Source organism: Erpetoichthys calabaricus, chromosome 17 (assembly GCF_900747795.2).
Source record: "Erpetoichthys calabaricus chromosome 17, fErpCal1.3, whole genome shotgun sequence".
NCBI classification, from domain to species: Eukaryota; Metazoa; Chordata; class Cladistia; order Polypteriformes; family Polypteridae; genus Erpetoichthys; species Erpetoichthys calabaricus.
In genome coordinates, this window is record NC_041410.2 from 77272384 (window position 1) to 77296416 (window position 24033).

Here is a 24033-nt window from a genome sequence, read left to right on the forward strand (position 1 = left end):
AAGAAACATGGATTGTTTTGACCATACAGAAGCACCAGCTATAAGCTACGGTCGGTTAAACAAACCAAGAGTTTATACACAATAGTTCAGTACATAAAGCAGTTTATAACTGGGCAATTTTTAATTTACATGATTTGCTGTCACCCTAATTTCATTTCCTTTAGATTCTGCTTGTAGTCAAATGCTGAACTAGTACAAATATGGCCACAAAGCCTAAGGTGAGTATTAGTAGCACAAAACCTCAATTCACTATTAGACATAAGAGACCTGTTGCAACCATTAAGGTAAGAGAACTCTTCCTCATTGCATCTGTTAAGTGAATACATAAGTAACAGTATGAAAGGAACACATCATGAACAGAAATGCCAGTTCTCAGCAGCCTTGAATGACCAATTAATTAATTCATCCATCCAACCATTTATTTTCATAGGTGTTATCCAGCTCAGGGTTTGGAGGAGATGAAGCCTTTCCTACAACACTGGCCACAAGGCAGGAAATGTCAATGAATTGGGCAACATTTCATTACAGGTGACACACACACACACACTCGCTCATTTGCTCATACTGGAGTAAACAAATTTTCAAACTCCTGGCACCTATGCAGTCTTTTGCACATTTTTATTGGGTGCACAGTAAATAACTTAATATTCATTACTATGCACTACAATTGCAAACCAAATGCCTTAAGATTCTCTCTCCGTTTCCAAGGAGCGAGACGTCTTCAGTTTTTGTAGCTTGTTAATAGCCTGATGTACAGTCATCTCTCCATGGAACTTGTTTTCTCTTGTTCTGACATTAACACTTTCGGCTGCTTTCTCTTTCTCGCCCACCACTGTGAAGATCAGAATGGAAACAAATATGAGGGTAGTGCAAAAATCCAAAATGTATGTTTGTTGTACAGTTACTGTTCTGCTAGGTCAGTATAGAAACTGATATATACTGTACACTAAATATGTAATACATTTTGCCATACCTTTTGTATTATTTAAAAACATCCTGTATATTATATATTGCCTTACTTTTGTTAAGCATGTTCCATTCAAAAAAAAAAACCTTTATAGTCAGTCTTGTTTATTTAAATTTACATTTTATTGAAATGCTTTACAGCAATAAAGGTAAATAGGGGAGAAAAAAAAAACAAATTCCAAGCTAGGATCTTATTATAATACAGGTCAAAGTATCCCTAATCTGAAATTCCAAAATTTTCCAAAATCCAAAACTCTGAGCCCCAACATGATGCCAGGAGAGAACAATTTCACACCAGGGTTCCCTATAATAAAATTTTGCTTGTATTTGTGTGTGAAAATGTGTTATTCACGGATATGTGCAGATTCAAAACAGAAATTCTTTCAGAGTGGGATTACTGGGGGGAATGCCATGTAAAACTTTAGATTGCGACGAAGTAATGATACACGATCAACAATCCAGGGGCTGGGGTCTACAGCAAAGCATCCAGAATTGATGACCAATGGTGCTGTGCCCTGTAAGCAATGAAACACTGTCAACTAGCTTTGTTCCCCGTGAAGCAACACCATGGCAGTTCAAAAGTTTGCGCAGCACCATTAAAACTGAAGATGACTTGGGTGTTAATGGAACGTCACTGCTTACAGTGAACAAAAGCAGCTTCATTCTCTCTAAGTGCCCTTATTGCAATATGGGTTCAGTAAATGGCGCGGATTACGGTAGGAAAACCACACACTGCTAAAAATTGCCTTTTTATGTTGGCTGTCTTTTAATGTTAGCAAAAACATGTTTTATGTACTGTATGTACACCCACACCATACAAAAAACTGAATGTAGTTCTTCATCAACCTTTAAATGACTTCCAGCACAGTGGGCATAATGAAGTGAAGCTTAGAGGAGATACTGTTGACCTGTCGGCTACTTCCCTGTGAAGTGTCAACAGGTACCCGATTTAAATTGATGAAAAACCAAATAAAGTTCACTGATAATAATAACTGTATTGGCCCTCTTAAAAGTGAACTAAAATACAGTCATGATTCCATATTCATAACTTTTGAGGTTTATTGTCTGTTGTGTCAATGCAGATTATAATAAACAGCTCGGTAATAAACATTACTAGGGGGCTTTGCCCCTGCGCTCGCCAAACCCCAGGCTGGCGCTATGCGCAAGCCACTTTACAATTCTGCCACTCGCGTATGGACAATTTAAACAGATTGTTATTTTCATGGGAATTGTTACATATGCATAATAGAACTAACTATTTTACATTACAGTGAGTAATTAACCATATTAAAAAATTGTAAAACATAATTTGAAAGTAACTTATGTTGCATGTTGCGTTTGAGTTTTTCATTGCGTTATATGATTTTGTTTCTTTTTGGCTTTGGCATTAACATGCAAACATTTTCTAAACTTACACTTTTACTGTAAAACAATCAGTAAAAACAATCTTTGGAATTAAATTTTCGTCAATATCACATTGAATTTTGATTCTGTGTTTGTACTTATATCGTGACAACGCAACGTATAACTGCCCGTGAGAGAATTTTGTTTCTTTCTCTCTAATAAATAAACTGACTTTTTCAAATTTTTCTCTGTGATTTGTTAATTGTCTTTGCAAAATCTATTCTAACAGGAAACGGTTAACGTTTTAATACGAATGGCATATCAAGATCTCCTTTGCTGTCTAACGTTATCCGGGGAAGATTTAATACATTACCTTTCTTGGATACATCTTTCTTTCAACAGTAATTCGGGCGGTGGAAAACTGGGTGGTGTTAACGGTTGTAGTTATTCTTCGTAATATTGTAAGGTGATGTTTTCATCTAACGCACGATCACCACCAACTGTTTGAGCATAGTCTATTGATATGCATTTAACCAATTTGCCGTGTAACCGATTGACAATTTTTGCGTTAATTGTTTGACTTCATTGTTTCTTGGTGCTATGATTGCCAGTGTAGTCATTTCTTCTGTTGATATTCCTTCGGGATGAAATTCATCAATAAGATTTGGACATAATACATATTCTTTAATTGGGAACTTAAAGTGAGGAAAACGCAAAAATTTCTAAGAGCTGAGAGAGCAGGAACTGTGTCTGTCAAAAGCATTCACACAAATGAGATGTGAGTGGACCGTGTGCATGTTTGAATGTGGTTGACAGGAGGGTGCGACTTGAAACAATCTCATGTCAAAAGTCTCGTCTCACGGGACTTGAAAAGATCTTCCAAAAAGTCTTGTCTCGTCACAGGATTTTCTTTTTATATAAATAGAGAGATTACATGTGAGTCGCCACTTGATGGTTTGGATGTATTTCCTTACTTGATCAAGGGTGTCCCCAAAGTACAGTATATGAAAATAATCCCAAATCCAAAATACTTCTGGTCCCAGGTATTTTGAATTAGGGACATTTAACATGTATTGGTCTCCAAGAAGTTCCACATTATCTCTTATGCCTTACATATTACTATAACTAAACATATGATATGCTCCAATATTGAGAGCATTCATTTCACGGGATACACTTAAATTTAAGTTTTACATTTAAAAGCCCCTGAATTACTACCAAAATGAAAAGGGAAACTTGACCTATACATGCTTTTCTTAGTGTTACCAAGTATAGTCTTTTGTTTTTAATGTAAAAACAACGGTTCTGTAAACCTGAACTTTAATATAATCACAAATACACAAGGCATCATCAACTAATTAACTTTTATTAATTGCTCATCTAATGCTCATTTATTGCAAATTTAAATGCATTACATCTATTCTTTTCCTTACCCATTATGAAGTTGTATTGAGCAAGCTGTGCATTCGTAATTTTTTCATTTAGCTCTTTATTGTTATCCAAGTCTACATCCACCATAAAACCAGCTTCTGCAAATTTCTGGCAAACCTGTAAAAGACAGAAACCTTTACCTTACAATGTGTTGCAAAATTATTTAATCTGGGAAGACTACAAAAAGTAAAAACAGTATGGTGTTGCCTGTCTGCAGACTATTAAGTATTTGGTGTTTTTTTGCATGCAAACATGCTAATATATACTGGGGGAAACTGCAGTGTTATACATAATACACAATAATTATGTAAACAGCCAATAAGGTATCACTACTAAGAACATTAAATCTTAGCATTTTCTTTGCACCGGAGCATAGCGCAATCCAATAAATTTAAGTAACAGCAGTGTCTGCATCTTAGGATGTTGTGACTACCTTTTTCCACATTTGATTCCTTCTTCAAAAACTAGTAAGCCCGTGATTCGCCAGCGAATCGGATATCCAAGAATGGCAATCAGTGTCTGTTCCGTCCGATATCTGGACGGATGAGATATCATGGAGGATGGGTGCGTCTGGGGACATGTCATTTAATTACATACGCATATCTGTAGTAAAGCAGTCTCGTTATGTGGAGACGTGATTCCGTTGCCTTTGCTGACACCAACAGTTGGCAGAGTGGAGCACAGCAAGTGCAGCTCTGCGTCCTGCGTCCATATCCGGTTTACGCCGTGTAGTTTGGACGTTTGGGGCTTCCGCACTGTAATACTGTAATGTGATTCACATATGCGCTGAATCCTCTCGTTTTTGTTTCTCTATCATGGAGGGTGGGTGCGTCTGGGGACATGTCATTTAATTACACACGCACATTTGTAGTAAAGCGGACCCGTTTTGTGGAGACGTGATTCCGTTGCCTTTGCTGATACCGACCGCTGGCAGAGTGGAGCACAGCAAGGTCAGCCCTGCGCGCTGAATCCTCTCATGTTTGTTTTCTCTATCATGGAGGGTGGGTGCGTCTGGGTACATGTCATTTAATTACATACGCACATCTGTAGTAAAGCGGTCTCGTTTTGTGGAGACGTGATGCTGTTGCCTTTGCTGACACCGACCACTGGCAGAGTGGAGCACAGCAAGCTCAGCCCTGCGCCCTGCGTCCATATCCAGTTTACGCCATGTGATGTGCTGCAGTGCGGCAATGCGTGTGCACCTCGATGTGCCCAGCGCCCAGCGTCCATATCCGGTTTACAACCTTCAGTTAGTAAGATGGATCTCACCAAGACTTCGCTATTGTAAGGCTCTGTTCTTGTGCTGCTGCTAATTATTTTATAATAAAGTGGATCTCTAGACAACTCAGAAAAGCATCACAATAATTTGCAAGACAATTTCACTGCTTCCTGAGTCTAAGAACTTGAAATTCATGCTTGGTGTAAAGCAGAAACTCAGTGCAAATCCATTACATCTGCTGTTGTGAAGTGCAACCTAAGTGTCAGAGGAAAGGGTGAAAGGAAGTATGTAAATGAAAAGCTGAGAAGCAAGTGAAAACATAAAATTTTCAAAAGTGGGCAAAGAGTGCTGAAAGTCATGGATTTGTAAGAATGTTTAAATAGCATTGTATATATCTGGATAGTACAGACCAGCTGTGTTGATCTGTATTGTGTGATCTACAGTATTTACTCTCTCACATGTCTGCTTGTGCATAGCCAAGCAATTCTTAATCAGATTTCTCCTAATTCTGTCATTTTTTTACAATGCAAAAGAGGTCATCTGTTGTACCCTTGTATGCATTACTTGCCTATACTTTTAATAAACTGAAATTGCAAAATGAGTAACACTTTATTTCCCCCCCCCCATTATCAGATCTTTACAATGGATTAATAGTTGCAACATTAGATTATGTACAAAAAGATCTAAAACTAATTAAATGATTTGTAAAGATGTAAAGTAGCATTATATAATATGTTAATCCATCCATCCATCTATTTTCCAACCCGCTGAATCCGAACACAGGGTCACGGGGGTCTGCTGGTGCCAATCCCAGCCAACACAGGGCACAAGGCAGGAACCAATCCTGGGCAGGGTGCCAACCCACCACAGTAATATGTTAATGACTTAGTTATTATAAAGTGTTACCAATACATTAATGATTGCTTAATGACATTTATGACTGTCTGAATATAAAACTAATGATTTGTTAATGTCTGTTAACTTAATAACTAAAGTTTTTGAAAAGTGTAACCACAAAAAGAATACATTTTAAAATGGTGCTCATGATTGCATAATGCAGTTTTGAAAAGAATGGATAAAAAGTACGATATATACCTGCCAAGCATAGTCCTTGCAAGTAGGACATTCTGGAACTATCATTACTTGCTGTGGTGAGAGCCACAATGGCCTAAAAAAAAAATAAAAATAAAAAAATAAAAAATTACACCTTAATTATTAGGTGCAAACTCCAATTAATGTAAGAGATGAGGTTAATAAATTTAACGTTCAGCTTCAAAAGCATCTTGAGGAGTAATACGAAATACAGACCAGCTCACCAAAAAGAAAAATTATATACTGTATTAATATTCCTCATAATAACTTATTAAATGAATATATGAAAAAAGTAATTATACCACGGTTCACGTTCCACTGTCACAATGTTATATATTTGCTCAACATATGAAAGAATTACTAAAAAGGAAAAATGCATGTACAATTAAACTCATATTTAGAATACTACAAATACGCAGAATTGTTAAGAAAATTTCCCTTTGAGAGTAAAGCATTTATGAAGTTATAATAAATTAACATTAGTAGCCTCCTGTAGTTTTTCAAGTTACATGCTATGATGTAATTTATCCATCACAAGTGGGGGGGGGGGGGGACGGGGGGGGTAAAAAAAAAAAAAGTCTATTATAGTCATATGATTAAAAAAAAAAAAAAATCATGGGACGTATTTCCTTTAACATATGTGGAAATAGCAAGATTTGATCTTCATTTAAAAATAGTACCTTTAGATAAAGGTGATATAATTGGGGAAAAAAAATAATTTCCAATAATTTATTCAACAAGAAATAAAAAAAAAAAATGTTACGCCATTCCTGTTTGTGGAAAAAATGCACCCTTGGCTCCAACATGCTGGCATTGTCCTCTTTGGAAGAAACAATCTCAAGTAGGCAGACTGTCTAGCAGTCTCTGACATCAGCTGGGAGAAAGTTTTTTTTCCCACTCCTTCATAAAGAATTCTCTCAGCTGTCTGATGTTTGAGCAATGTCTCGTCTTGGGTACACAACCCATTTTTCAAATACCTAACTAAACCCACCCCACACCCCAAACCACCCCCTGCATCTGGATGGGATTCAGATTCAGGACTTCAACATTACAGAACCCTCCATTTCTTTCTTTTCAGCCATTTCTTCATGGATATATAGTGGAACCTCTAGATACGAGTTTAATTCGTTCCAGCACTGAGCTTGTATAGCGAATTTCTCGTATCTAGAACAAACTTCCCCATTGAAAATAATGGGAATCCAGTTAATCCGTTCCGCACCCCAAATATATTAACATAAAAATCAATTTTCCTAACAAATAACACTGATAAATTATATATACTGTAGTCTACCTTTAATAAATAACACTGGTAAATAATATAACTGATTATTAAAAGAATCAAAACAGGTGTCTAAAGTGCAGTAGAGCATTCAATAAATTTTTAAATAAATAATCCTTAAAACAGTTGTGAAGTGGAGGTTTAAAATACACAAGAATAACAATCCTTTAACACGAGGTTAAAACGTCAAAAGGATGCAGTCTTTAAAAAACAGATGACAATCCCCGGTGCTTCTTCTCTGTTAGCGTCTCACCTGCGGGCTCTGCAACAGGCGAGACACTCTTAATGCAGCTGACCTTCTCTACACCGTCCTGCTTCTGCTGTTTGGCTCGCCTGTTCAGCTCACTGTTCAGCTACACGCGAGCCTGCACTCGCTCGCTCGCCTGCCCGCCTGCCCGCCTGCCTGCCTGCCGCAACCTCCGTTCTCTCTCCTCTCTTTTCTTTTACTTCTTCTCCCCCTTAACCGGCTCGCGCTTCTCTATATATGCGGGGAGGACATGGCAGCTGCAGCCCATCAGCCACAGGAACAATCATGGATGTGGGCAGTTTCCCACCTGTGCACTTAAGTGAGAAACGCAGACACCGCAGATCGCGGCTCGCAACTGCTACCACGCCCCCTCGCTAAGCTGAGAGCTATACCCACAGCCTGGCTCGTGGCTCGTTACGCGAGCCAATGCTCGCATTTAGATCTGAATTTTTCGCTCATACTTTCCTCGTATTTTGAATTTCTCGTATACAGAGATGATCGTATCTCGAGGTTCCACTGTACTAGCACGTTTAGGGTCATTGTCATGTTGCAAGGTCCACTTTCAGTTGAGCTTCAATCTTCTTACGGATGGTCTCACATTATTCTCGAGCACCCTCTAGTACAATGAAGAATTCCTAGTGGACTCCCGGAAAGTCAGCTGCCTTGGCCCTAATGCAGCATTAGAGGCCCAGAGCACAATATTTCCAACACCATACTTTACATGGACTTCTGATCAAATGCTGTCTTTGATTTCCACCAAACATATCTTATATGCATATACAACTCCCATGTAGACCAAAGTTTTACAGCTCCTTTGTAATTAGAGTCTCATGCACTTTGGCATCAACAGCGTCAAGAACTACCTATAGGTCTCCAGATGAAATTACGGTGATTTTAGAGACTTCTTTCAACTTCTTGAGTTCTGCTCTCAAGCTGAACTTGCTGTAGTGTCTTGGCCTGGACAAGTTTGCTGTATGAAATCTTCTCCACGTGTAGATGATAGGACAGTGGAATGGTTGATTTCCAATTGTTTGCAGATCTTTTTAAATCCCATCTCTGACTCATATGCATCTATAACCTTCTTTCTGAAAGCCCCAGAGAGCTCTTTTAGTCAAGGCATGGTGATGATACACACTTCAACAACAAAGAGCAAACCAAAGTAAATATCAGAATTTTGAATAAGACTGTTTCCTCCAAGGTTCTTTATAACGATGTTCTCATTATTTGCACCTGATCTGGTACACCGGATTCTAATTTTAAGCATTTGTGGTAGTGATAAACACAGAGGAATACTTACTTTTTCCACATATGAAATCAACATTATGTTTATTTAAATTATACAATGGACAACAAAATATAACATCATGCCACATTTACATTACCTTATCTATAGGTGCTGTTTAAGTGAACATGAAATCTTAATATGTCAACACACATTACAGAAAAAACATTTTGTGCATTGTACTTATTTTTTTACATGACTGTAGTCTTTGGATGAATTTGTGCTTAATTATTAAAACATCTGCACTCACACATATAAGACGAAGGACTAGCTCTTCAGTACAGAAGGAATGTGTGAAATTAATTACCACAAACATCAAAATTTTTAAACCCACTGTACAGTGTATTTATGCCATAAGCTTTGTGAAATCAGTATTTACCATTTTCCCCCATAATTCTCTTTGAGAACGGCAATTATCCTTTCCATAGAGCCCAGGATTGCTCGATGAATAATTACAGGCCTGGCAGTATCATTGCCATCCTTCCTACAAGAAAGGCAAATAAAAAGTTCTGACTCCAGATATATAGGGAAGGAAATAAGAAACAGGGTATTTGAAAGTTAAAATTTGACATCATCTGTTTCTGGTGCAAAGATCTGATATCAACCCAACTGCAAGGTAACTAGTTTCAGTGTACTTTACGCAATTTAGAAATCTAGTCAATTTTGTGTAATCCTCCCTAAAAGCCAAAACAAAACATAAGGTTACCAATAATTTATCATCTTCTAGTTTATTGTTCATACATCATGCTTGAAGCAATCCACCAGTCTCTATGGATTCATTTACCTTATTTACCCTGTGGCAGATTAATAATAAGAAAACCATTGCAAAGATTACAATTGTGCAATTTTATATAAACTTTAGAATGATATTTGATATGGAAAATGAAAATGTTTCTTTAATAGACATCTGATCCAAAATTACTCACCCGACATAAGTCAGATTGAATTGAAGAGGCAGCTGGAAGTCCAGTTGAATAGTAGCACATTGATGGTACTTCCCATTTGCATCTTGCACCTTTATATCAATCTTTAAATGGAACAAAATGTCTCACTCAAAAGTTAAAAAAAAAAAAAAAAAAAAAAAAACACAACTTAAAATTAAACTACTTTCAACATTACAGTGAAATATCTGAATGAAATAATCGAATGAATAACGAAAAACTATTTAGATTTTAAAAGAGCTATTAATAAAAGGCAAACTAAATTTCACTGAAGTATTTGGCATATTAATATTGAAACGTAGGAAGAAAAACAAATACAGTGATCCCTCGCTATATCGCGCTTTGCCTTTCGCGGCTTCACTCCATCGCGGATTTTATATGTAAGCATATTTAAATATATATCGCGGATTTTTCGCTGCTTCGCGGGTTTCTGCGGACAATAGGTCTTTTAATTTCTGGTAAATGCTTCCTCAGTTGGTTTGCCCAGTTGATTTCATACAAGGGACGCTATTGGCAGATGGCTGAGAAGCTATCCAGCTTACTTTCTCTCTCCCTCTCTCTCTCTCTCTCTCTTGCGCTGACGTAGGGGGGTGTGAGCAGGGGGGGCTGTGTGCAGCTGCTTCCTGAAGGACATGCTGCACGGAACTTAGCATACTTAAAAGCTCAAAGGGCACGTATTGATTTTTTTTATCTGTCTCTCTCTATCTCTCTCTCTCTCTATCTCTTCCTGCTCCTGACAGAGGGGGTGTGAGCTGCCGCCTTCAACAGCTTTGTACCGGCGGTGCTTCGCATACTTAAAAGCCAAAAAGCCCTATTGATTTTTTTTTTGACTGCTTGCTTTGCACTCCTTTGAAAAGGAAGATATGTTTGCATTCTTTTAATTGTGAGACAGAACTGTCATCTCTGTCTTGTCATGGAGCACAGTTTAAACTTTTGAAAAAGAGACAAATGTTTGTTTGCAGTGTTTGAATAACGTTCCTGTCTCTCTACAACCTCCTGTGTTTCTGCGCAAATCTGTGACCCAAGCATGACATTCTAAAAATAACCATATAAACATATGGTTTCTACTTCGCGGATTTTCCTATTTCGCAGGTGGCTCTGGAACGCAACCCCCGCGATGGAGGAGGGATTACTGTATTCTTGACATTCTGACAGATCAAACACATTTACACTTTGTTTTAGGAATACACTTTTTAACCAATCAACAAAAACAGAATAAATTATCTGAATTTAATGATTAACTTATTTTTAATCTATAAAACCTCTAATTAAAATGGAGGGAAAAAATAGTGACTCCATGTTAATACCACCCTGAAGATTCAATGTTGATGTAAGGGAACCCATTTAGTCAGTCAGTCATTAGCCAACCCGCTAAATCCTAACACAGGGTTTTATTTATTTTTAAAACAAATGCAACATTTACCCTACTTTTCTAACGTCACCTTAGGCCCATAGAATGTTCCTTCACCAGGACTCGTCTTCCATGGTTTTCCAAATTCATTGAGGCTTGCTTCTAATTGCTTTGAGAGAAAAAAAAGGTTAAAAAAATATTAAAACTTCTGCACTTCACAAAGTAAAATATGCAGGTTTTCAATGCCTGATTAAAAGGAAACACTTACGTTATTTACAAATAAGCGTAGAAGTATAGTAAACAAAAACTAGTAATGTATGAAAAAAAAAATCTAACAAAATTAACCACCACAAACCATCAAAAATAGTACAATTGGTATAAAAATAAAAAAATTATAATGTGCATGCAAATTAGTTGCACTAATTACAAAAGTTACTAGTCTTTGATTTTAAAACATGCTTTTTTGATAAATTTAAAGTCTATTAAGAATAACAGAGTACAGTTTAAAGAAAAATGATTGACATAAAAATTAGACAAATTTACACCAATGTAATTTTTGTTTTGCTTTTGGATGCATATTTAGTATCTATGTCGGACACCTTCATTTTCAGAAACAGCTTATTTCAGCACTTGGGTCACTATTATGCCATTCATATGAGCTCTATGTGCACAGCTGACTGCCTAGGCTTTTAAACCTTCTCCAGTATTCAAGTAGAAAATGAGGGAGGTATAATGTCTGATAGTATCAATAATCTTTCCAACCTTGAGCTGTACTTACAAAATTTCTTAGACCCATCTCTTAGACCTCTAAAGCTCTAAGGTGAGCATCCCAGTAATGAGAAGCATTATTTATTAGTTAACAGAAAAATGCTTATATTAAAAAAAATAAAAATAAAAAAAAATTCAGCCAACAATCAATAGTGTGAAAAAAGGCACAAGACCTGCTTTCTAACTTAGAGAAAAAGCCCAAATTTATTGATGTGGAATGCAATAACACATTTCATGTGGGTTTGAAAAATGCAATCCTTTATCACATCAAATACAGTATTTTTAAAAAAAATAAATGAAGTCAATGTGTAGTCGTAAGAAATAAAGCTCTTGCACTTACCCATCTAACCCATCTAATTCATTTAAAACTCTTAATTCTAACTTAAAAAGCTTTGTTTTAAAACACAAGCTTTGTTGCTAACCTAATAATAAAATAATAATTGTTTAATATTTGAAGTAAAATGCCATTTTATTGAATATTCATGAATTTCTGAATAAAATTAAAAAACTACCTTCTCTGCAAAATTCCAGGTCTCAATATCACCGAGAAACTTCTCTGGGCGAGTTGAAAGACAGAGTTGGAAAGAAAATCCAAAAATGGAATAGACAGTGTGCAGGAACTCCAGGCAGCTGTTTATTTCATGTGTGATCTGGAAATAAATGTCTTCAGAGTCAAGATCAAAAAATTAAACAAATAAGCCATCAAACTACATCCATAGTAAAATGATTTAGATAAAATATTTAGGATTTCCAACAAATGACTTAATAGAAAATTATTTTTGTATTTGTGAAGATTTAAATATGGTTCCATGGCACCAACATTATACCTGTTCTATTGAGCAAAAGATATGTGCATCATCCTGTTGGAATCTACGAACTCTTTCCAATCCAGTCAAGTCTCCAGAAACTTCATTCCTATGTAATACACCAAAGTCTGCAAAGCGTAAAGGTAGCTCTCTCCAAGATCTTGGTCGATGGCTGAACATCAGGCTATGGCAGGAAGACAGGATGGGGTGTTGGGAGAATAAAATTTCTGGTAAATGTGTTCAATTAATAATACATTTAATATTTTCAGACAAATACAGTTGGGTCCATAAGTATTTGAACAGAAACACAATTTTCATAATTGTGGCACTAAATGCCACCAAAATGGATTTGAAATGAAGAAATAACTATATGATTGAAATGTAGGCTTTCAGCATTAATTTGAAGAGTTTAACAGAAATATCATATTAGCCACTTAGGAATGGCAACCACTTGTAAACATGGTTGCCCCATTTTCAGGGGCTCAAATGTATCTGGACAATTAACAGACAAGCTGTTCCATAGTCAGGTGTGAGCAGGTCCATCATTACTTCATTAACCATTAAGCAGGTAAAATATCTGGAGTTGATTCCAAGTGTGGAATTTGTCACTGTGAACACTCAATATGAGGTCCAAAGAGGTGTCCATGCAAATAAAAACAGGACATCATTAGGCTCAGAAAACAAAACAAACCCTTTAGAAAAACAGCAGAAACACAAGGAATAGTCAAAATCAACTATCTGGTACATTCTTAAAGGGAAGGAATGCACTGGCGAGCACAGAAACACCAGAAGGCCTTGACAACCATTCAAGACAATTATGCTGGATGATTGCAGAGTTCTTTCCTTGGCAAAGAAAAAAACAATTCACAACATTTAGCCAAACCAACAACACTCTCTAGGAGGAAGGCCTATCATTACCAAAGTCTACAATCAAGAGAAGACTTCACAGAAGTAAATATAGAGGATTTACCACAAGGTGCAAACCATTGGTAATCCTCAAGGATAGGAAGAACAAATTAGATTTTGCCAGAAAAATATAAAAAAAAAAAAAAAAGTCCAATTTTGGAACAGTTTTCTTTTGGATATATGAACCAGAATGATGCATAAAAAGTATGGAGAAGTGAAGGAATGGCTCATGATCTGTAGTATATCACATCATCTGTGAAACGGCGGAGGCAGGGTTTTGGCATGCACATTTGTGACTGCCAATGGAAGTGGGCCACTGGTATTTATTGATGATATGACTACTGACAAAAGTTGCAGGATTATTTCTGATGTGTACAGGGATATACCATCTGCTCAGATTAAGACAAATGCTGCAAAACTGCTAGGACAACACTTCACAGAACAGATGAACAATGTGCAAAAACATACTGTGACAGCAAACCAAGTGTGTTTCAAAGCAAAGAAGTGGAATATTCTTCAATGACCAAATCAATCAACTGACCTCAACCTAATTAGATGTTCATTTCACTTGCTGAAGACAAAACTGAAGGCAGAAAGTCCAACGAACAAGCAGCAGCTGAAGACAGCTACAATAAAGGCCTGGCAAAGTATTACTAGAGTGGAAACCTGGCACTTGGAGAAGGGCATGTGTTTTTGGCTTAAGGCTTTCATTGACTGCAAAGGATTTAAATCCAATTATTAAAAATGATAAATTAATGATTATGTTAGTTTGTCCAAATAATTGTGAGCCCCTGAAAAAGGTGGGGGTTGGGAATGTATAAAAATGGCTCTCTTTTCTAAACGGCTCATATAATGTTTTTGTTAAAACACCTTTAATTAAAACTGCAAGTCCACACTTCAATCACATCTTGATTGCTTCATTTTAAATCCACAGTGTAGCGCACAGAGGCAAAATTATGAAAATTGTATTACTGTCCAAATACTTATGGACCTAATAGTATCTGAGCCTTTTTTTTTTCATTTTCAGAAAAATAAAAACTTTCAGTACCTTGGTCAGACATGTGTATGCACTATTTCTAATATATATTGTAACTCTGTTCAGATTGAACTGCTAATATTCCAAAATCTTGTACAAAATTAAAATGCCTTTTGTAATTCTCTTTAGCCTTAAATAAAGTAAGTATTTTCTGTAGAATTTACCTGAAGGTTTCTTATACCAGTTTCATACTACCTAACTTATCCAGTGATTTTTAGGTTGTAGCCTTTGTAAAGAATTGTGGATTATTTCAGAATGTGTTCCCATTACTGCTAGTTGTGCGACATGCACAGCAAAGAGACATGGCAATATCAAATATGTTTAATTTGGTCTTACATCACAGAAGTGTGCCACTGTTTGTGTCAGAGATGACAACCATTGTGGACTTGAGGCATGAAGTAAGGGATTTTGGATTATGCAAACAGAAAAGGGATTCATCAGTCTGCTGTCTTGTGTTTGTCGTACAACAAAAGAATGAGAAAAAGAAAAAGGTTGACCAAGACATTGTGGATGAACTCACTATACCTGGAAAATATTCAGAACATAGAAAATTGACACAACTAACAAAGATGTGGAGGAAATACAGCACCACTAGGGCAGATCAATGGTCAAAACACCCCTCCAAAATGGATTACAAAGCAAGTAATACAGCTAATTAGGGAGGATATCAAGAAGGAAATCTCAACCTTGAGAAGAGCTGCAGAGGTTTCTAGTATTAACTAGCCACTCACTGCATATTAAAATTGTATTGTATACGGTTCACAGCTCTCGAAAAGGGTGTCAGATGTACTTTTTACTGAAAATGGCATCCATTTTATATCTATAAAAAAAGAATTTACAAGATGATGCAAACATTTCCCCCAAAAATTAGAAAAATATCTTATGGTCTGATGGACTTAGTTTTAAAAGATATGCTTGGCTCAAAGCTAACACAATGAGCACAGTGTGTACAGTCAGCCATGGTGGTGGCAGCATCATGCTATGTGGCTGCCTACTGTTATTAAAAAATGATTTCAATAAGGATGTGAATGGTTTTATAAAAAATAAGTATTGAACGCATCATTGTTTTTCTCAGTAAATATATTTCTAATGGGGCTACTGACATGAAGTTTTCACCAAATGTCGGCAACAACCCAAGTAATCCCCCCATACAAAGAAATCAAAACAAATAAGTCTGCTGGAGCCAATCCCAGCCAACACAGGGCGCAAGGCAGGAACAAACCCCTGGCAGGGTGGCTGCCCACCGCAGAGCACCCACACACCCACCCACACACACAAGCAGCACACACTTGGGACAATTTAGAATCACCAATTCACCTAAACTGCATGTCTTTGGACTGTGGGAGGAAACCGGAGCACCTGGAGGAAACCCTCGCAGACACGGGGAGAACATGCAAACTCCACGCAGGAAGGACCCAGGAAGCGAACCCAGGTCTCCTTACTGCGAGGCAGCAGCGCTACCACTGCTCTATCATGCCGCCCTACTTATATCCCCCACCGTATAAATGAATAAATATTTTATATCTGTTAACATCAATAAATACCCTACAGAGATACAGTTCTAGCAGCCAAAATGACTAGCAGAGAAATAAAATGAGGGAGTATGGCACATGTATTTGTGCACTCTTTAATGAGTACATGCTCACAGTTCTTGCACAAGTTCCCGGTTATAATGCTATAATGGTGGTGTTGCACAGAAAAGATGGGAGCTGAGAGAGAGAGAAACAGAGAGAAAGCGAGACAGTTAAGCGAACGTCACCAATGTAAGAAGTATGCTTTCAAGCTAACCATCGGCAGTTCAGCACATTGCAAATCTATCAACCAAGATGCTTCGTGGCGTGAATGCAAAGCATCACATTTGTAAAGGCAGGGGCTGAAAGAGAGGGAATTCTGCTGACATCACCAGGAAGTAGTCTGCTTGTAGTGCTGAGAATCAGTCTGTGCAGTAGGTGCAAGGAGTTCTCTTATTAGCTCACACTGCAAGGATACTGCTTCTGAGACAGATATTGTAAAATCAAGACTGACCACCAAGTGCAAATCTGAACTGAAATGCTTTGTGGTGTGACTCCACAGTAATAGAAATACAATACTAGAAATAATCAAACCATACATCCATTGCCACATACATGAATATACAAATTAAGCTGAACATATAGTAAAAACACAACAATTTCAATTTGATTAACATAAACAAATCACGACAATACAATTTGAATTACATTATAACAGATAAGGCTGGTTGACAATAGTCAAGAAGAAAGCAAAAACCACAGTAAGCAGCATTCCTGTATAAAATAAACCTCTTGGGAACCTACTGGAAATTTTAACAGACAAAAGTAACAGTTCTAGTAACCTAGGCCAACTGGTCATCCACCCCCTCACAGACGTTCTACAATACAGTATTTTAAGGACATGGCGAGTAGTATAATAGGAAGATTGAGACTGAACAAAGTCTGCAAATATTATTTGCTTTAACCAAGTATCCTTTAACACTAATATACAGTATAAATACATAAGCTCACATTGACAAACAGCTGAAATTTGTAAGAAAGTTATTATTTTTAAAGTTTAAGATACAGTATCTTTGCTTACCAGTGCCCTGGACAGTTCATGGGCTTAAGAGCAAAGATTTCTTTTTCCACTTCAAATGTGAACATTTGGCCACTGTAATGCTGTCTATGACCAGACGTTTCCCATAACTTGTTGTTGTAGATGTTTGGAGAAATAACCTCTTGAAAGTCACGCTTCATGTGTTCCTCCTGTTGCACATATATACATAATTCATTTAAAAGGAATTCCACCAATTTGCTATATTGCTCTCAATAATTAAAATGCAAAAGATCTAGCAACAATACAATAGGGGATAAGGGGATAGAATTTATAAAACATTAAGCCACCACGGTTATGTGTTCAAGGTTAGGATGCATCCAGAACAGAATACATACTTAAAAAAATGGTACTGAGAAACCAAATGTCACATGAAGTACTTGTTTGCTTTCCTTGCACATCATAAGCAAAATGACAACGGGACAGAAAATTATTAAGATAAGCAAATTCTTTGAAAAGGTATACTAAAAAAACATTTTTTTCTTTAACAACAATGTATGTAGCCTTAACCAAACAGAATGTCTTTTTTAATTGGCATACTAAGATACTCTACAGATGGTTCAGTGAAAGACAATCTCATTAAGAATAAAAAGAAAAAACAAGATCATCATTTGTGCTTTACTGCTTAAAAAAAAAAAAAAAAAAAAGACAAAACACATTATACAACACAAGACTTGATCAAGTAGTTTTATAAAGTATACTTCCAAATATAAACTCAGCAGGCTACATACGCACAAATACAAGGTATAACCTTCCTTCGCGTTATGAAGAATAACTTTGTGAAAATCCACAAAAAAAAACGAAGAAAGGATTTTAATAATCTTTTTCATCTTACAAACCACAATGAACCTGAATTTTTACACATACTGTACAAAGACAGAGTTTGGGATGAATTTTAAATTTAACGCAGCTTATGCTAACATCCCAATGATCTTCAGTTATTCGAGTACTCCTAGCTATAACCTGTGGAACAGAGTATTTTAGATGCTGGTGACACAGTCAGTGAATCTCACAGTTGATGCAGCATGTAGAGATTGTCCTGGGGGCAACCGACCAAATGGGCCGAAGCTGGATCCACAGGTTTCAATGTGGTGTACTTCTACATTCACAAATTTGGTTCACTAAGCTCGTCATGTGTGTTGCTCATCTGTTTTTGTGTATTATTCTGAGCACCATGGCTCCAAAAAATGATCATGAAATAGTTGGAAAAGCATATTCCTTTGAATGTGAAACATGCGATGATAAAGCGTAGGTTAACATTTTTATAAAAAGATGGACAACGTACTATTGGAGTCTGTTTTGATGCATTTTAACACTAGAATTACCAAAGCCTACGAAAAAAATCATAATCCCGGCCCACCTTAAATCCCTTTGCACCTCTCCAACAGCGTCTTTTGTGTTGTAAATGTGTCGATAGGCACAAGCAGCCTGCTATCCTATCACCCCACCAACACAGAAAGGGCAGAAAGTTCTCTCAGCTCAAGTCTGTTTACCTGTGTGTGAGTTACCTGGAGTTGCATAGAGTAAATATATTGTCATTTGGAATACATGCATTTCATGTGTGTTGCGTGTCTACAACAATCTATGTAAACACATTGTTAAAACAAACATTTTTCATGTTTTAGTAATAATTGACAAAATGTAGACATGAAGTGTATAATGTGTGAAACCTGAAGTCCAAATATCAAATAAAAACTTTCACAAAAGGTACAAGTATAATAAAACAAGTGATCTTTTATTCAAGAATATAACTGCAGGAAAAAAACTCGCGTTAGGTTGTGACATTGACATGCCCTTAATACGACCGCTTTGGTGGCACAGCGGTAAGAACTGCTGACTGGTAATCAAAAGGTTGCCAGTTTGACCCCGGACATCTCCATTTTGAGAAGTGAGCTGCTCTTATTCTTACTATTATAGAATAAAAACATACATTTGATTTGAGTCTGTAATAGCCAGTGTAAATTTATGATACTTGTAAAGGATAGCGTTTTTTTTTTTTTTTTTTTAATTCAGTTTTATTCTCCCAGTCATGTTCACGCTCCCCACGAACAAGGCAGCTGCACCAGGCGTAAAGGCCAGAGATGGCACCATTTGGATGCAGCAACAGGTTGGGCATCCTCCTGCTAGTCACTGAGCCACACGCATGTCCTTCAAAGACAAAGCAGCGCTTACAAAGCTCACCAATGTATGGTGCAAAGTCCTGTTTTTGATTACGTTTTCCAATGGTCTGTATATGAAAAATATTTAAATGTTACTTATATAAAAGCCAGATCAAATGTTATTTACCTTGATTTATTTACTAATCTTCTTACAGCATAAAGTCAGAAGTAGACTGCAGAGCTTCATGTGTTTGATTGACTCGGGCATGCTCATGAAAACACGAAAAGTGCCTGCTGACACTTCAGTACACGATCAATGGTACGAGAATGCAGTTAGTCGTCTTTTTTGGGCACATACACCGTCCACATCAAAACAAAAGATGGTGATGGAGAGGTGCGAAGAAATTTAAGGTGGGCCGGGATTTCAAGTTTTAAGGGGATTTATAATCCCTATTTTAAGAGACCTCCATGTGACCAGGAAGTGTTTCTGTCAGACCATGTCCTAGCACCGGAAGTACTCCCAGGTCCAAGATAAAATGAGCCACTCCTCCTCACCCTGGCAAGTTGGAGTCGGGAGTGGAGAATGGACAAAGAGGAGTGGAGAGGGATATAGAGAGAGTGGGTGGGGGACTTTATTAGACTGTGTTGAAAGTTACTTGTATTAATAAATCTTTTATTTAAACTGGGACTTGTGTCTGTGAGGTTGAGTCTGGGGTGCTGCAATACCCCCACAGGTCACACTCTTTTTTGACTGTGGTATGAACTACCACTAACAATCAAGGAGATGAGAACACCATTGTAAAAGAGACAATAAGTTTCTAACATCAATGATTTTGATTTGGGTTGTACAAATCTGCTTGAATTGGTCCACTTAGCAGACCCTAGTAAACCCTTTAATGAGTTAGACAGAATTAAGAACATGATGCCTTTCTCCTCTGGAGCCTTAATACATTTCTTCTCTCACTTATCTTTTATTTATCACAGGATATACAAGGTACTCAAAATGTCAAAAATACAAAATAATTCAAAAAATGAGAAAAGAAGCTTACTTAAAAACCTTCAACAAATATGAAATCGTTCATGATGACTTTGAGAAAAAACAAAAAAATACAAGAATTATATCTTAATTAAAAATGAAATCAAAGCTGTCAAAATCTTACCTTTATAAATTCCACTAATGTATTATATATGAAGGCTCCTTTGGGAAGGAAGAAACAGCTTCCAGGACTGAGGTCATGAAAGAAAAACAGTTCCTGTTCCTAAAAATATGCACACAAACATGAGAGTTTGATTTTTAATTTTTTTTTTAATTCGAAACAACCACCAAAACATCAAAGTAATCCGAATTAATTGGAGATTCCCTGACAGAAGATAGTGTGGTTGAAGGTTGCTCGTACAGTTTTACTAGAAGCTAACTCATCTAAGAAGGGTTGACGTCCAAGAGATCAATGTATATCTAAATGGTAAAGTTTTCAGTGCATCATGAAATGCAAATGTCTCTATTATTTGCCATTTGGTATGAAATTTGTAAAAGCAAGGATAGTGTTTGTGATGCAATGATTTTCTCCCAATACTCCGGAGCTGTGTGGCTGGTGTACTAATCACTCGCCATTACGCCAAATGTGGCGAATTCCAGCATTTGTAAAGTAATGTCTTTGTTAGCATATTTGGTTTCATAATTGTGGGCCTTCAGATACCGAAGGCAAATGCGGACTTACAGTGTTTCCACGGTGCTTATTAGCACCACAGTGAATTAAAAAAAAACTATTTAATCTACCGTTAAGGTTAAGACCATGAAGCACAAATGTTTTTGATTGCTTCTAAATTGTTCCACCACTAAAATAACACAAGTCCTCAAACCGACTGCTCTTTCTCTCATTGAAAAGTGAAAAGCAGACATCTATAATACAAAGGCATCTCAGCTAGGAACAGAAGTTGGTTTTAACTGCTTCTGCCGCACAGATCATTTAACACTTAAAGGGTCTCTAAAATCAGGCCAGATTAAGCATAGACATTTACAAACGAGGATTTTATACTAATAATGCAGAAAAATGAATTTAATCCCGTGGAAGACAATCAGCCTCGGAAATGATTGACAATAAGCGATTGCTATATCGTTTTCATACGCAACCTATTGCTATTGGCTGGGGCTTAAAATGATTGTTATTTACGCAAAGTAATCCGCGCCCCCGGTGTAAATAACGGCTTCAGTTGCTCGATGTTTGTGAAATTTTATTAAAGCATACTGTGGTAAAAATCTTATGACCCGTTATGGTGCAGGCTTAGATAAAACGCCCAAATGGGCGTGTACACTGGGCTGGCTAAAAAAAAATCTCATCCGCCATGTGCGAAGTTGGTGGGCTGCGGTTACCTGGGGCTTTGCTCCGTCGCCGGCTCCATGTTCTTGCTGGCTACTGTCATGGGTGTCGCTGCTCGTTGTGACAGTCACAGCATTGCTTCGGTCCAACTCGGCTCGAAGGCTCCGTTTCAAGTGCACGATCCTGTAACGCAACTTTTCGTTCTCATTCCTGAGGGTGTCTAGCTCAGGCTTACTAATGCATGCCCGGAAAAACTCTGCTGCCTCTCCAGAGGCTGCTTGAAGCCACCCAATCTCCTGGGTAAGAAGGTGCATTTGCTCCTCCTGCAACGCTAAACGTGCGGCTATGGAATCCGCCATTTTTAAATCCCCACCTCTTGTCGGCCTAAGTGAAAAAAGAAATAATAGGGTCGCGCAGCAGACCTCCACCATAGAGTGTGTCACTATGACGTCAGTCACGTAACACCCACAGACTGCAGAACCGAGCCAACTGATCGGGGGTGGATATTCCACTTTGGATCTTGTTGGCAATTATATGGGAACTACTGCCATCTACTGGATAGGAGAGAATGAGTCTTACTTTTTTTCCACCGGAACATTAGCTTCTTTTACATATCTGTTGATTTCTTCGGATTTTTTCCCAGTTTTTATTGATATAAATCATAATTCCCTGACCTGTATTGAGAACTTAAACGTCTTCTACAGTTATCAGAATGAGATGCTGCTCCTAAAAAGCGTGTCATTCACAGAAGTCAAAGGCGCGTCAGGAGCCTATCTTGTCAGTAACGGGCACATGGTAAGAACCCGCACTAGATAAGACATGAGTTTAACAGAGGGTCCATTCACACTAATTTGTAATCAGAAATATAATACTCACGTGTGTATGAAAGTGGAAGGAAAGCTCATACAGCCAAGGGAGTACGTGCATATGCCGGTCTGACAATATCTAGATACGGGATTTAAACTCAGAATGCTAGCTCCAAGAATAAGAAATGCTAAACATTGATCTGCTCTTTATTTAAGGCACGTGTCCACATCAGAATTAAACAGACCTATTAATCTTTTTTCTTGTATTCTTTACATAGTTGCAACTAAATACCTAATGAGATCCATCTACCACAACTCAGAACTGGATTTAAGATGACATTACAAATATTTAAATGCCAGGTTGCAAATATATGAATTAAACACAGATTGTGGGTAGATTATGGGTAGACCATGCCTACCGTAACACATGGGAGCCATAAAAGTATGGAAAAAGAAGTTTTTGTTGACAAATATATAAGAATGGGTAGGAAAAAGGGAGAACACTAAGTACCAAAGGAGGTGTAAGGATTTTAGAACTGGAGTTATGCGTTTGTACTGTATTTTCTTATTCTTGTAATAATTTTTCTTACAGCATTTTGGATTAACTGGAAGCTGTATAAAGAACAATTTGAACATCCAGTGAACACTGCATTGCAGTAGTTAATCCTACTAGAAATAAATGCATGAATTAATTTCTCAGTATCCCGCATATTTAGAAAACACCTTAATTTCCCAACATTTTTAAGATGGAATAAAAATGCTTTGGACAATTTTATAATGTGTGCTTTAAAATGACATGCTAGAGACAAAGATAACACCTAGATTGCAGGCTGATTCAGTAAAGTTAATGGTGATTCCAACTGAGTTGAATAATGACAAAATATTTTTCAATCAGTATCATTCCCGAAAATAATTAACATCTCTGTTTTATCAGTGTTTAAAAACAAATAGTTTTCATCCATCCACTCCTTTAATTCACTAACACAACTAATTAAAGACAACATTGGAGAAACTTAATTTGGTCTAAAAGAAAGGAATAACTGGGTGGCCTCTGCATATGAGTGAAAATTAACATTATGTTTCCTAATGATAGATCCCAGTGGAAGCATGGAAAGTGAAAACAGTAAAGGATCCAGTACTGAGCCTTGCGGGACACCATAGCTCACTTCTGTGTATAATGATGGAGTACTGTCAGCACATTCTTGTACGTACTGGAATCAATTTGATAAATAAGAACGAAACCAGGCAAGAACATTGAATGAAAGCCCAATGTCAGTTTCCAGCCTGTGTATTAAATAGAATAGTCAGTGGTGTCAAATGCTGCTCTTAAGTCTAACAACATAATTGCAGTGGAGTTTTCTTCATCAGAGGACATCAGAATATCATTTACAACACATCTAAGTGCCGTGTCTGTACTTGACAAGTATAAGAGACAGACTGGAATTTCTTAAATAAATTATAATGCATAAGTTTTGACTGAAGGTGATTGGCAGCTACTTTTTCAAGTATTTTAGAGAGAAATGGTAACTTTTATA

The 24033-nt window shown here is 37.1% G+C and overlaps 1 protein-coding gene across 1 annotated transcript; it reads right to left on the reverse strand.

The window, feature by feature from the left end:
• Positions 1-85: 85 nt before the first annotated feature.
• On the reverse strand, positions 86-22182 carry tars3 (threonyl-tRNA synthetase 3). Its single transcript, XM_028823352.2, has 11 exons — positions 21746-22182; positions 20535-20633; positions 17261-17427; positions 12748-12910; positions 12433-12570; positions 11244-11321; positions 9787-9887; positions 9240-9344; positions 6056-6128; positions 3744-3858; positions 86-832 (listed from the first exon to the last, which is right to left on the reverse strand). Exons 1-11 carry the CDS (start codon positions 22121-22123, stop codon positions 684-686), a joined length of 1566 nt encoding a protein of 521 aa, XP_028679185.1. The 5' UTR covers positions 22124-22182; the 3' UTR covers positions 86-683.
• Between the last annotated feature and the right edge of the window lie 1851 nt (positions 22183-24033).